Source organism: Rhipicephalus sanguineus, chromosome 10 (assembly GCF_013339695.2).
Source record: "Rhipicephalus sanguineus isolate Rsan-2018 chromosome 10, BIME_Rsan_1.4, whole genome shotgun sequence".
In the NCBI taxonomy this organism is placed as follows: domain Eukaryota; kingdom Metazoa; phylum Arthropoda; class Arachnida; order Ixodida; family Ixodidae; genus Rhipicephalus; species Rhipicephalus sanguineus.
In genome coordinates this window covers 6,296,051-6,307,594 of record NC_051185.1, presented here as the reverse complement: position 1 = coordinate 6,307,594, position 11,544 = coordinate 6,296,051, and the positions used below count along the sequence as shown (strand labels likewise).

The window sequence follows — 11,544 nt, the reverse complement described above, 5'->3', positions numbered from 1 at the left end:
TATGTCTGCCGGTCTACTGCGGCTATTATGTCGCTCCTCTGGAATGCGCAGATCGGCGAGGCGCGCGAGGCGGCGGCTCGGGTGCGCCGTGTGACGTCACTGCTCCTCGCGCATGCGCAGCACGGCTTCTGTACGCGCACGCGAAACCGCTCCGGCTCGGCCAGTGTAGCTAACGCTACAAAACTGTGGCGCTTCCATTGGGAGTTTATGGAATACGACTGCCGGCTAAGTCGGCGATAGAAAGTTAATAATAATATCTGGGGTTTTACGTGCCAAAAACCACGATATCATATTCAGGCACGCCGCAGTGGTGGGCTGCGAAAAATGTTGTCCATCTGCGGTTTTTTAACGGGCACCTAAATTTAAGTACACGGGGCTCTAGTATTTCGTCTTCATCGAAGGGGGACCGCCGCGGCCGGGTTCGAACAGCCGACCTTCGATTGAGCAGCCGAGTACCGTAACCAATGTACCACCGTCGCGACATGATAGAACGTTCTACAACAAATGCAACCACTGTCCAGTGAAACCTGTCCACTTGCATTCTTTAACACAGGGACCCACATTTGTACCTGCTTGTTTGGTGTGTGTAGTAGAAGTATCCTTCTGACTGCAAATTGTGCTTTCCATTGGAAATCACGAGTGGTTGAATGTCGCAAAATCTCATTGCTAAGTATACAGGCCACTTCCCGATTGTAAGTGTGGAATAATTTATTGTACTGAAAATGAAGCCATGGAAGACACATTCAGCCTTTCTGAACGGCTATGGCCACACCGGCTCCAACAGCTCCGGATGCAGCACCGCTAACAATGGCCGTAATTATGGGCATAAGTAGGGCTGGAAGGACCTGCTCATCGGTTGCGTCGCCCGTGCTGTCGATTGCCTTGAGAGCCTCGAGGAGTTCTTCACGGTGTTTCATGATGGAATCGGAAAGTTTCTCGGTGAGCAGCTTCTTCGCGTCGTCCATGCTCGTTGCTGGCTTGCTCAGCGTGGCTGCTTGAATTTCTGTTGCACGAAGTGAGAGAAAAGAAAAATGAAAGGCATATGTGAATTATACTGACATTCAGTTGCATGGCTAGATGGTGAAAGAATAATTAGTAAGAAAATAGTTTGCCACAGCAGAGTGACCATTATTGCAGACATGCGTTTTACGCTTCAATACAGACGACGTTGTATCAATAAAATGAATGCAAAATAATGGCGGAAAATTGTGCACCGTACTTTTATCGCACTAGATACTTTAATTAATTATCAGTGCAAGGAACCAACACCGAGCAGTACAAGGAACCGATATGGTTCAGCAAAATTGAACTTGTGAAGAGAAATAGACGAAAGTACAAAACTTATCCGGACAGGTAAAATAATTTTTATGAGCATGGAATAATGACAAGTTATTCATTTCGACGTCAGTGATTGCCTTACTACGTCGGCATATTTCGCACTAGCACACGCCTTTATTATGAAACCGAATATGAAACAAAGTGATCAGGCCAAGTATAACATAGATCACAACTTCTCTTCACGAAACAGTCATATAATAGGAAAACATTTTAAAATAAGAAACTCAATTGTGTCATAGGTACGGAAAGTACTTATACAGTGTTACTATAGAAGCACTTCTGGAGGCTGATCACTAGGCAAATCATGAATATTAACAGGGTTTCCAGAAACAAAGGCAAAATTCGAAAACGGCTTGTAATCTACCTACTGATGTGGATCATCCACAATAGTGAAAGGTAACCAAAAAGGCAACATGTATAACGAAGAAGGTGATGTAGTGCACAGTGTTGGTACTTACGGCACAAGTGTCCCAGAATGAGGAGAGCCAAGATGGCGTAAGCGTTCATGACGAATCACCTGTGGTTCAAGAATAGCATGTCATGCTGTGTAGGAATAATAATAATAATAATAATATTTGCTGGGCATTAACGTCCCAAAACCACGGTATGATTATGAGAGACGCCTTAGTGGAGGGCTCAGGAAATTTTGACCACCTGGAGTTCTTTAAGGTGCACCTAAATGTAAGTACACGGGCCTCTAACATTTTCGCTTCCATCGAAAACGCGGCCGCCGCGGCCGGGATTCGATCCCGCGACCTTGAGGTGAGCAATCAAGCACCTTAACTACTCGACCACAGTAGTGGGTGCTGTGTAGAAAATCCAGCTAAAGCGAACTGAAACGCCGTGCCCATACCAAAGGGTCTCTTTCTGGAATCCATAGCTTTTGCACAATTGGTGTGGTGATTGTTCTAAAAGTCTTTTCGCTGTCCCCCCCTTTTAATGTTTATTTTATCGATAAGGGAACATATATCTTTCTCAATAATTCTCAATCATATAGACTGGTCGCTTTCCATGGCCTACACATTTGATAGTCTAATCGTAAGCATTCTAGCAACTCTGTATTTCAAGAATGGCATAAGATTCTAATAATATTTTCAAAGGTGTCGTTTAATAAAAGCACGGCAAGTTTTTTTCCAAATAATTTAGTTTTTCCAAACCAAATCAATATTGACACAGTGAGTACCACACGCTTAACCGCTGAAAATTTTTCGTGGGGGCACGAAACAATTTCCCAGGCTTGATTTCTATAAAGCATATGTAAGTGTGACCTAGTCACAAGGTAGCAATATAGACAGTAAAGATTTAGCTCACCTGTGTGTAAGTCTCGAGCTAACTGGCGATGAAAACAGTGGGCTTGATTTCGTCTGCTCCGTGAGACCTCGGCGGCAGCTTTATGAAGTTCGGGAAATGAGCTGGATTTTTATAATTGCTAGCGAGTGGAAGGTTTCTGACCCTTATAGGATATTCATCAAAGGATAACTTGAAACAATAGCCGATGAACATGCCTTCTTCTGAATGAAGTTCATTGATACGGAAAATCAGGTGCCCTCCCCTATCGGTGAAATGGGAGCAAGCGAGACACGGCGTGGGCGCGCCGGACATATACTGCTTTTCTTTCTTTCTTTCTTTCTTCTTTCTTCTTTCTTTCTTTCTTTCTTTCTTTCTTTCTTTCTTTCTTTCTTTCTTCTTCTTTCTTTTTTCTTTCTTTCTTTCTTTCTTTCTTTCTTCTTTCTTTCTTTCTTTCTTTCTTCTTTCTTTCTTTCTTTCTTTCTTTCTTTCTTCTTCCTTTTTCTTTCTTTCTTTCTTTCTTCTTTTCTTTCTTCTTCTTTCTTTCTTTCTTTCTTTCTTTCTTTCTTTCGCATTACGCAATGTTCCCTCTAAACGCAAGCATTCCGTTTTTATAGGAAGGAAAAAAATTCACGCATCTCCACGAAGTGTGTCATGACGAGTGGGCGAATGTCTGGGTATGGTATGGGTGAGTAACCGTACGTTACCCGAGCGTTGCCCCATATAATGTAACTTGAGTGACATGAAGTGACATAAGGAGTCGACGACAAAACTAGGTCCTAAGGTCCATAATGTCTACGTTGAAGTCGCCGTCTAGTATAAAGGGTTCGTGCTCGTAGGTGTTTTATACTGTTCTGTCAGAATTACGATTGATGTTCGTCCATTGTAAACTTTTTTTGATTGACATACACACGTACATGTTTCGACTATAGCAACGGTTTTCTATGTACCATTACAGTGGACAGTGAGAGTCGACGACAAAGCTAACTCCTAAGGTCCATAATGTGCACGTTGAAGTCGCCGACTAGTATAAAGGGTTCGTGCTTGCAGGCGTAATATATTTTAGTCAGAATTATGATTGATATTAGTCTACTGGTAAACATGATGCTGCGATTTCACACGGTGCTGTGCTGTGCGCACGGACGCCATACGGACGGACAAGCCTCGGCCTTAAGGTGCTTCGCCCCTAAAACATTTATTCACATAAATGTTTTAAAGGTGCGGGGCCAGCTTCGTCACAGAAATGTTTTCGTGGTGCGGGGCCAGCTTCATCCGCAAGTCGCATCTAGTAGTGCTGGCTGCCTTCATACCAGGGCGCCACGGGCAGTTGCCGCCCTGCGTGCCTTGTAGACCAAACTGATCTGATCCTCAAGGCTATCGCTGGCCAGCAACTCCTCCCACCGCTCCACACTCGCTTGGTCAATGGGATTAAGGCCGGGGATGGTCCGGTAGGTCCATGTGTTGTGTATTATTTGTGGGGCATAGGCCGGTAAAAAACGTGCAATTCACTCAGACTCACTAAAGAAATATATTTTGCGTGTAGGGCTCACTCGGACTCATGATCACCAAAATTTTCCCCAACCGGATTCACCCGGACTCAGACTCGCTAAAAATTTTTTCACAACCGGACTCACTGGGACTCAAACCTCGATCTGAATCTGAGTGAGTCGACTCATGAGTCCGTCAGCATATAGTTAGATTATTTCGACCATGGTGTCAATGCTCTTTAATACCAATATCTCGCATAATGGGCGCTCTACTTGGCGGTTTTTATCTCGTAGCTTCAAATACGAATTATCGGTGGCTGCAGTCCAGTAAAGGCATTTTTATAGAAAGAGATGACTCCCGCGACATATTTTTATCGAGAACTTCACCTGAAAGAGTTTGGGGGAGGGAGGTCAAGGCACATTGCCCGCCCCCCCTCTTTTTTTCGTAACTCAAGCCTCAGGTCAATAAATATTTGGCTGGCCTATGAACGCTAGTGCGCTCAAGTATGTGTAAGCAGACTTCAGTATAAACGTTAGCCGACAGCCGACACGAGGTTGATTTTAATGCTGAAGTTAAGAAGATAGGACCATAGGTAGGTAAAATATTTGGAGCTCACTCACTCACTCAAGAAATATATCTTGCGCGAAGGGCTCACTCGGAGTATGACTCAACAATATTTTTCTCAACGGAACTCAGTCGGACTCAGAGTCACTAGAATTCTCCACAACCCGACTCACGCAGACTCCAACTCACCAATATACCTCTCACCCGGACTCACTCAGAATAACTCACGGCTTGATCTCAGTTTGAGTTAATCCGAGTGAGTCGACTCATTAGTCAGTTTTACGACCTATGGTGTGGTGTACTCAGAGCATCATGGGAAGCGCGCAGGGTATTCTGATGGGCACCTTTTAAGGACAAAATGTTGCACGGATATACGCTTTTATGGTAACCTTCATTCATATTTTTATCATCACCACGACTCCCTCTGCCGGAGCAAGGCGGCACACTGCAACACGTGGGCATCGCGGTTCTTATCGTCGGTCGCACGTAGGTGCGTGCGGAACTTGCTAAACGGGGAGGACGAGTGCGTCATCAGTTGTCGCCGAACGGAGCGATTGTGCTGAAGCGTCTTATTTGACGTCTGTTTTTGGTTGTGGAGTTTCACAATTGGTACCGTTTGGTGGGTTGCGCATGCGGACCACGCTTAGCCTTGAACAGGGCGGAAATGCACACGATAGCGGCCAGATAGCTGTAGATTTTCAAAAACGCTTACGTTGCTAAGTGAGCTTGGCAAGTGATAAGGTTGACCCAAATATGTTATCGCATGTCGCCCGCTGAGATATTGTCGATAGAAATGCTTGCTGCCTGGTCGTCTCCTGCATCATATGACATATAATTTACTCCGGAAGTCCCTGCACATATCGAACTATCTATTGGGTCAGAATGGTAGACACATGGATGTCCTGCTTAGAAACTGGTGCCGCTCACGGAAGCAGTGAGGTGTCTGCAAGGTGTTCTTTACTCGCTATTTTTCTGTCCAATGAAGACGCGGTGCTTTCACAAGATAGGTTAATTGGAATGTTGTGCGTATAATCAAACTGAAGATTACGTAATCGACAACCTCAGTGCCATCAAAGTGGTAGTCTAGCTGTGACATTAAAGGAGGCTTCGACAATGTCTCTGACGCGGCCACGCTGAGAAACCTGCAGTCCACAGACAACGAGAAAAGAGTCTACAACCACGTCGGGAACTTCCTTTCTAACCGAATGAAAACAGTAGGCTTTGGTAGGCGGCCCGGTCAAAAGTCCGCAGTCTCCCCAAAGACCACAGCTCAGGGCCCAAGGTGAGAGGAGGTGACGGGACAGAAAGGAGCGGCGGTATGCTTTCAGACTATCAAGGGACCGTACATACCATTAGGTACCGCGTATACAAATAAACCTTTTGCACAAGATTTCACGAGCGGAAAGACCACAGTACACTTGCGGCCACGTGGATGAGGATATCGAACCTCTCTTATTCAAATACCCGGGATAAGACGAGCAAAGACAACAATTAAGACGCGATGTTTCGTACTGCATCGAAGGCCAATCAGTCGCATGAAAATCCCAGCTTCATGGCCAGCGTATGGATTAAAAAAAAAAACAGGCACTATTGGCACTTAACACATTTCTAAAGCCAGCAATATTGTTGGAAATAATTGAGGTAAGCGTTTACAATACAAGTATAATAACAGGTTATTTAATGTGTATATACTATGACCTTGTCGTATTATGTGTCACTTAGTTTACAAACTTGTTCCGTGTCGGCATAACCGTATGTGGTTCCAGTTTTTATTTCTCTTATATGAGTGGACTCTATGTGTAGGGCCATTTGTTGAAATATTGGTGCCCCTCTGACTGCATTTTATTTGAACTATAGTGTTATGTGTCTGGATATTATTTTGTGTCATCTTCAGTGTTGCTATTGGAATGGACTTCGTACTGATGTGTCTTTTTGGCTTGACTGAATTATAAGCTGTCTTTAGGTGCGATTTTACGTATTGTTTTGCCAGTAGTGTCAGTCGCACTAATTTGTGAACAGGAGTAGCTGGCGCTATGTCAAAAGCGCCGACATTTCTTAAACAACATATAATAAAAAAGCTGTGGCACTTCCATTGGGAGTTTATGGAAGACGACTGCCGGCTAAGTCGGCGATAAGCCATTAATAATAATATCTGGAATGTTACGTGCCGAAAACGACGATATGAATATGAGGCACGCCGTAGTGGAGACACTCACACATCCTACTGCCGCACGATTCGTGGCCGATCCCCCGTGGTGGGTTGTACCATTCCTCTAGGATCAACCAACCAACCAAGCAGCGAAAAATTTCTTCCATCTGGGGTGTTTTAACGTGCACCTAAATCTAAGTACACGGGCCTGTAGCGTTTCGCGTCCGTCGAAGTGGGACCGCCGCGGCCGGCTTCGAACCGGCTATCTTCGGGTCAGCAGCCGAGTACCGCAACCAATGTACCACCGTCGAGGCGTGACAGAGCGTTCCACAAGATATGCGAGCACTGCCCAGTGAAACCTGTCCACTTGCATTCTTTTGGCACAGGTATGTAAATTTGTGCCTGTTTGTCCGGTAGATGCAGTAAGTAAGTATACCTTTGACTGCAAACTGTGCGTTTCACTAGAAATCATAAGTTGTTCACTGTAGCAAAATGTTTTGTGCATGCACGCGAGAGTTTGGTTCATTGGTAAGTGTACATGTCATTTCCCGATTGTAAATGAGTAATTTATTGTACTGAAAAGACGTACTGAAGATACATTCAGCCTTTCTGAACGGCTATCGCCACACCGGCTCCAACAGCTCCGGATACAGCGCCGTCAGCAATGGCCGTAATTAGAGGCACAAAACTTCTTTGCAGACTAGTTGGTTCATACTTGTAAACTCGACTTACTGCGCAACCAGCAGGAAAGAAGAATGGAGACAGGAAAGAGCTCTTTCCTGTCTCCCTTCTTCTTTCCTGCTGGTTGCGCAGTAAGTCGAGTTTACTAGAGGCACAAGTATGGCTGGAAGGACCTGCTCATCGGTTTCGTCGCCTATGCTTTCGATTCCCTTGAGAGCCTCGAGGAGTTCTTCACGGTGTTCCATGATGGAATGGGAAAGTTTCTCGGTGAGCAGCTTTGTGGTTTCGTCTGTGCTCGTTGCTGGCTTGCTGAGTGTGGCTGCTTGGATTTCTGTTACGTGAATTGAGAGAAAAAATATTAAAAAATATGGCAGGCAAGCTGACATTCGAGAGCATGAATAGAATGTGATGAAAACATAATTATTAAGTATTAAGGAAATAGTTTCCTAGAGATGCTATCGTCACGCGTCTAATGCTTTGATCCAGTAAGGATGTTGTATAAAGAGAAGGAATATTCGGCAACAAAGAAATATTTTTAGAAATTAACGCACTGTACTTTCATCGCACCGGAAAACCTGTTTAAGTGCCTGTCAGAGGGCGCTCCATGTAATTTCGATACTGAGATGGTCTTTTCGCGTTCCAACAACGCAGTGTGTCCAACGCACTATCCGCCCTTAAAGGGGAGAGACAACGGCGACATGAGTATTTTTTCCGAATGTGTTCCCCAAACACCACAGGCGGACTCAAGCGCAGATTAGTGTAAACAAAAAATATGTCCAAAGAAATATGAGCGTTTGAAATCAATGGGAATGATTGGTAAACTTAGACAAGTAACGTAATCTTTATGTATATCGAATAATTACAAGTTATTCAGTTTAATGCCTATGATTGCCATACTGCAATGTGTAATTTTATTCTTGCGCACGCCTTGACTATGAACCTGAATATAAACGAAGGAGATTAGGTCACCTAGCACGACGACGACGTCTTTTCGGGAATAAGTTATAATAATAAACAAACATGTTAAAATAAAGAAAGTAATGTCCTAGATACGGAATGTATTTAGAGAATGCGACAGCAAGCAATTTTTGAGGTTGGCAATTGGGAAAATTACGATTACTCATGGGCTTCGCAAAGGATGCGGTAAAATTGGAAACCTGCTTGCCATTTTGCTTCTGACGTGGAACATCCACGCAGGTGAAAGGCAACAAAGAAGGGAACATATGTAAAGGAGAAGAGGAGGTAAAACACGGTGTTTGTACTTACGGCACAAATGCCCCAGGATGAGGAGAGCCAAGATGGCGTAGGCCTTCATAGCGAATAATCTGTGGTGGTGAGTGTCGTGTTATGCCGGGTAGAAAATCAAGCGAAAGTGAAAAGGAAACGAAGTACGCATGCCAAAGGGTTTTTTTTAGAAATCTGTAAATTTAAGAGATGCAGTTTGCCGATTTAATGCAGACCACTAGTCGGGCCTCTTTTTGCATGTTTTTGTTTTCGAGACAAGAAAACATACCGTGCTCGTATCCAGGACTAATATTTCCAATTCACATGAATTTTTCTAGCTGCGCAGCCTGTACAGTTTACGGTCATGTTGTAAGCAATATGGCCCCTGTGTAATACACGAAAGATAAACTAGTCAACAAATTAGTTCAGGAACAATGCTAACAAACGCACACCACCGACCGAGTGACTAGCGTGTGTTTAACGGCTGAACATTTTTTCGGGGATACAGGAAGGAATTTTTTAGGTTTGATCATTATAACGCCATCTCGTAGGACTTGGCCACAAGGTAACACTAAGGATAGGAAAGATTCATCTCACCCATGTAAAGCTAACTGGCGACGAAGACCTGTGGGCTTGAATTTGCCTCCGTTCCTCGGGCCCCGAAGGCAGCTTTGTGATGGTCGGGAGAAGCGCTGTACTTTTATACTCTTGAGAAACCGTAACTTTTCTTAGCATTTGTGCGATGCAGCAGGAGAAAACATAAAAAAAATAGCCCTTAAAAACGGCGTCCTCGTGATCTGCAGAAATTCACTGATAGAAGAAATTTTGAGTGCTCATATTAAGAGATATCGGCGCTGGGGTAGATTGTATACGTTCTTTGTTTACCCAGGCAGTACTTGAACATTCGCATTTTTCAATCCATGAAGGGCTATAGATTGGCCTATTGTTCATTAGGTATGCCATTGTTGTTGCATACATAATGCTCCAAGTACACTCTATGCCGCCTTTCCCATTGATTATCCTAGAAATGTTAATTTCGTTAATATTGTTAAACTTTCTGACTGATCGCAATGGCGCTTCGGTGGCTGTGACATTTTTTTGCTGGGTACGAGGTAATGGATTTGAAATAATGCTACTGCAGCCGCATTCTAATACGTAGGTGGGCACTTCAAGCCATTGGCCATACTGGCCCATCAAGACACCCTTGTGCGGCTAACGATAGCTATAAGCTACTTAAGAGTACTTCGGTGCTTATCTATCCAAATACGTTTACGTTTCCACTGCACTGTGCCGCCCTTTCGTGAGTTGCGGCATGTATTAAAAACGCAAGGTAACTTGGTGTTTTTATGTTTATGTGTTCATTTCTTATTGACTGTTCATCTCTCTCCCCCCAGCCCAGTTTGAATGAATGAATGAATCGAAATCGTTTCACGGGAAGCAGTCAGCGAGAAGAATCCTATGATGCATTTCTTGGCTTTGAGCCAAGGGTTACCAAAGGTGGATCGACGTCTTTGTATAAATAGTGTAATTGTGGGCATATCGCCGTGGCTTACCAGGCGCGTCGGCTACAATGGCGCCAAAAGGTAGCATTTGCTCCGACGTAACCTCGGCACTGTGTTACAGCGCAGATGTCAGTTTTATCAAAACGAAGTGCGCATTATGGCGAGTCCATGCGCATATCATAATAATATCTGGGGTTTAACGTCCCAAAACCACGATATGATTATGAGAGACGCCGTAGTGGAGGGCTCCGGAAATTTCGACCACCTGGGGTTCTTTAACGTGCATATACGCTCAATAGAAAACCTTGGATACCGAGATCATACGGCAAATGTATTCTTAAAACATGGCCTTTTAAAAATAACTGCCTTATACAATCTTAGGCTCGCCATATATATACGAGGTGAATTCGAAAAAAATACAACTGTTTTTCTTCAAAGGTACCTTTCAACTAACACCCAATACAATTTCAGACATGATCAGTTTAGAGTTCCCTTTTGTAGGACAGTTTATGGTACAAAACAGCTTGCATACTTAATTCCGTCCTTTATAAATGCACATCCTAGCACTCTCAGTATTGCGCAAAACTGCAAGTCTTTGAGTTGTTTTAAAAATGCCATGAAGATGTACTTGCTTTCTCTTAATGACTGAATTCATTGCTAGGTCTATTTTGTTGGACGTATCATTTTGGTTTAGTGCTGTATACATAATTATTTCTTGAATTTGTCACATTGTCAGTGCCGCATTGTGCTTGTAAACATTTTTTTTGTTATTACAAATTGTATTAGCGTATTGTGTCGTTTTGGTTCAGCGCTGTATACATAATTTTTTTTTTGTCAAGCTGTCTGTGTCATATTGCGCTTTTAATCATTTTCATTATTGTAAATTGTATTAGCGTATACTACTTCTTATTTCTTAAAAATTGTGTTACTTTTTTCATTTACATGTAACAAATTTATTATTGTTACTCTTTTGTAGAAATTTGTCTGCCCTTGTGTTCTATGCTGCCTCACTGTTGGAGCAATGTATGGGTGACAAGGCCTCAGTCAGGCAGACAGTGTTCTGCCTTTAGCCTTGCCATCCAAGACCCAATCTGTGTCTGAAACAAATCAATAAAATAAAAAATAAATAAAATCTAAGTACACGGGCCTCAGGCATTTTCGCCTCCATCGAAAATGCAGCCGCCGCGGCCGGGATTCGATTCCGCGACCTTCGGGTCAGCAGTCGAGCGCCATAACCACTAGACCACCGTGGCGGGGCGTCCATGCGCATATCGTAAGCAGAATTTATTGGGCATTCCTGAGGAGATGACA

General features: G+C 43.7%; 1 protein-coding gene across 2 annotated transcripts; it reads right to left on the bottom strand.

Moving 5' to 3' along the window:
• Positions 1 to 688: 688 nt before the first annotated feature.
• Positions 689 to 8,847, bottom strand: LOC119406895 (uncharacterized). 2 transcript variants are annotated; one of them, XM_049419561.1, is made up of 3 exons: positions 8,774 to 8,828; positions 7,681 to 7,838; positions 689 to 845 (listed from the first exon to the last, which is right to left on the bottom strand). In XM_049419561.1, exons 1-3 carry the CDS (start codon positions 8,820 to 8,822, stop codon positions 744 to 746), a joined length of 309 nt encoding a protein of 102 aa, XP_049275518.1. In that variant the 5' UTR covers positions 8,823 to 8,828; the 3' UTR covers positions 689 to 743. The 2 variants fall into 2 exon arrangements, with proteins under 2 accessions (XP_049275518.1, XP_037529595.1); XM_037673667.2 differs by lacking the exon at positions 7,681 to 7,838 and having other exon boundaries at positions 689 to 1,003; positions 8,774 to 8,847.
• Positions 8,848 to 11,544: the final 2,697 nt, after the last annotated feature.

Coding starts and splice junctions, on each gene's coding strand:
- LOC119406895 (XM_037673667.2), bottom strand. CDS start 8,822: ATGAAGGCCTACGCCATCTTGGCTCTCCTCATCCTGGGGCATTTGTGC. Junction 1,004..8,773: donor CATCCTGGGGCATTTGTGCC/GTAAGTACAAAC, acceptor TTCGTGCAACAG/AAATTCAAGCAGCCACGCTG.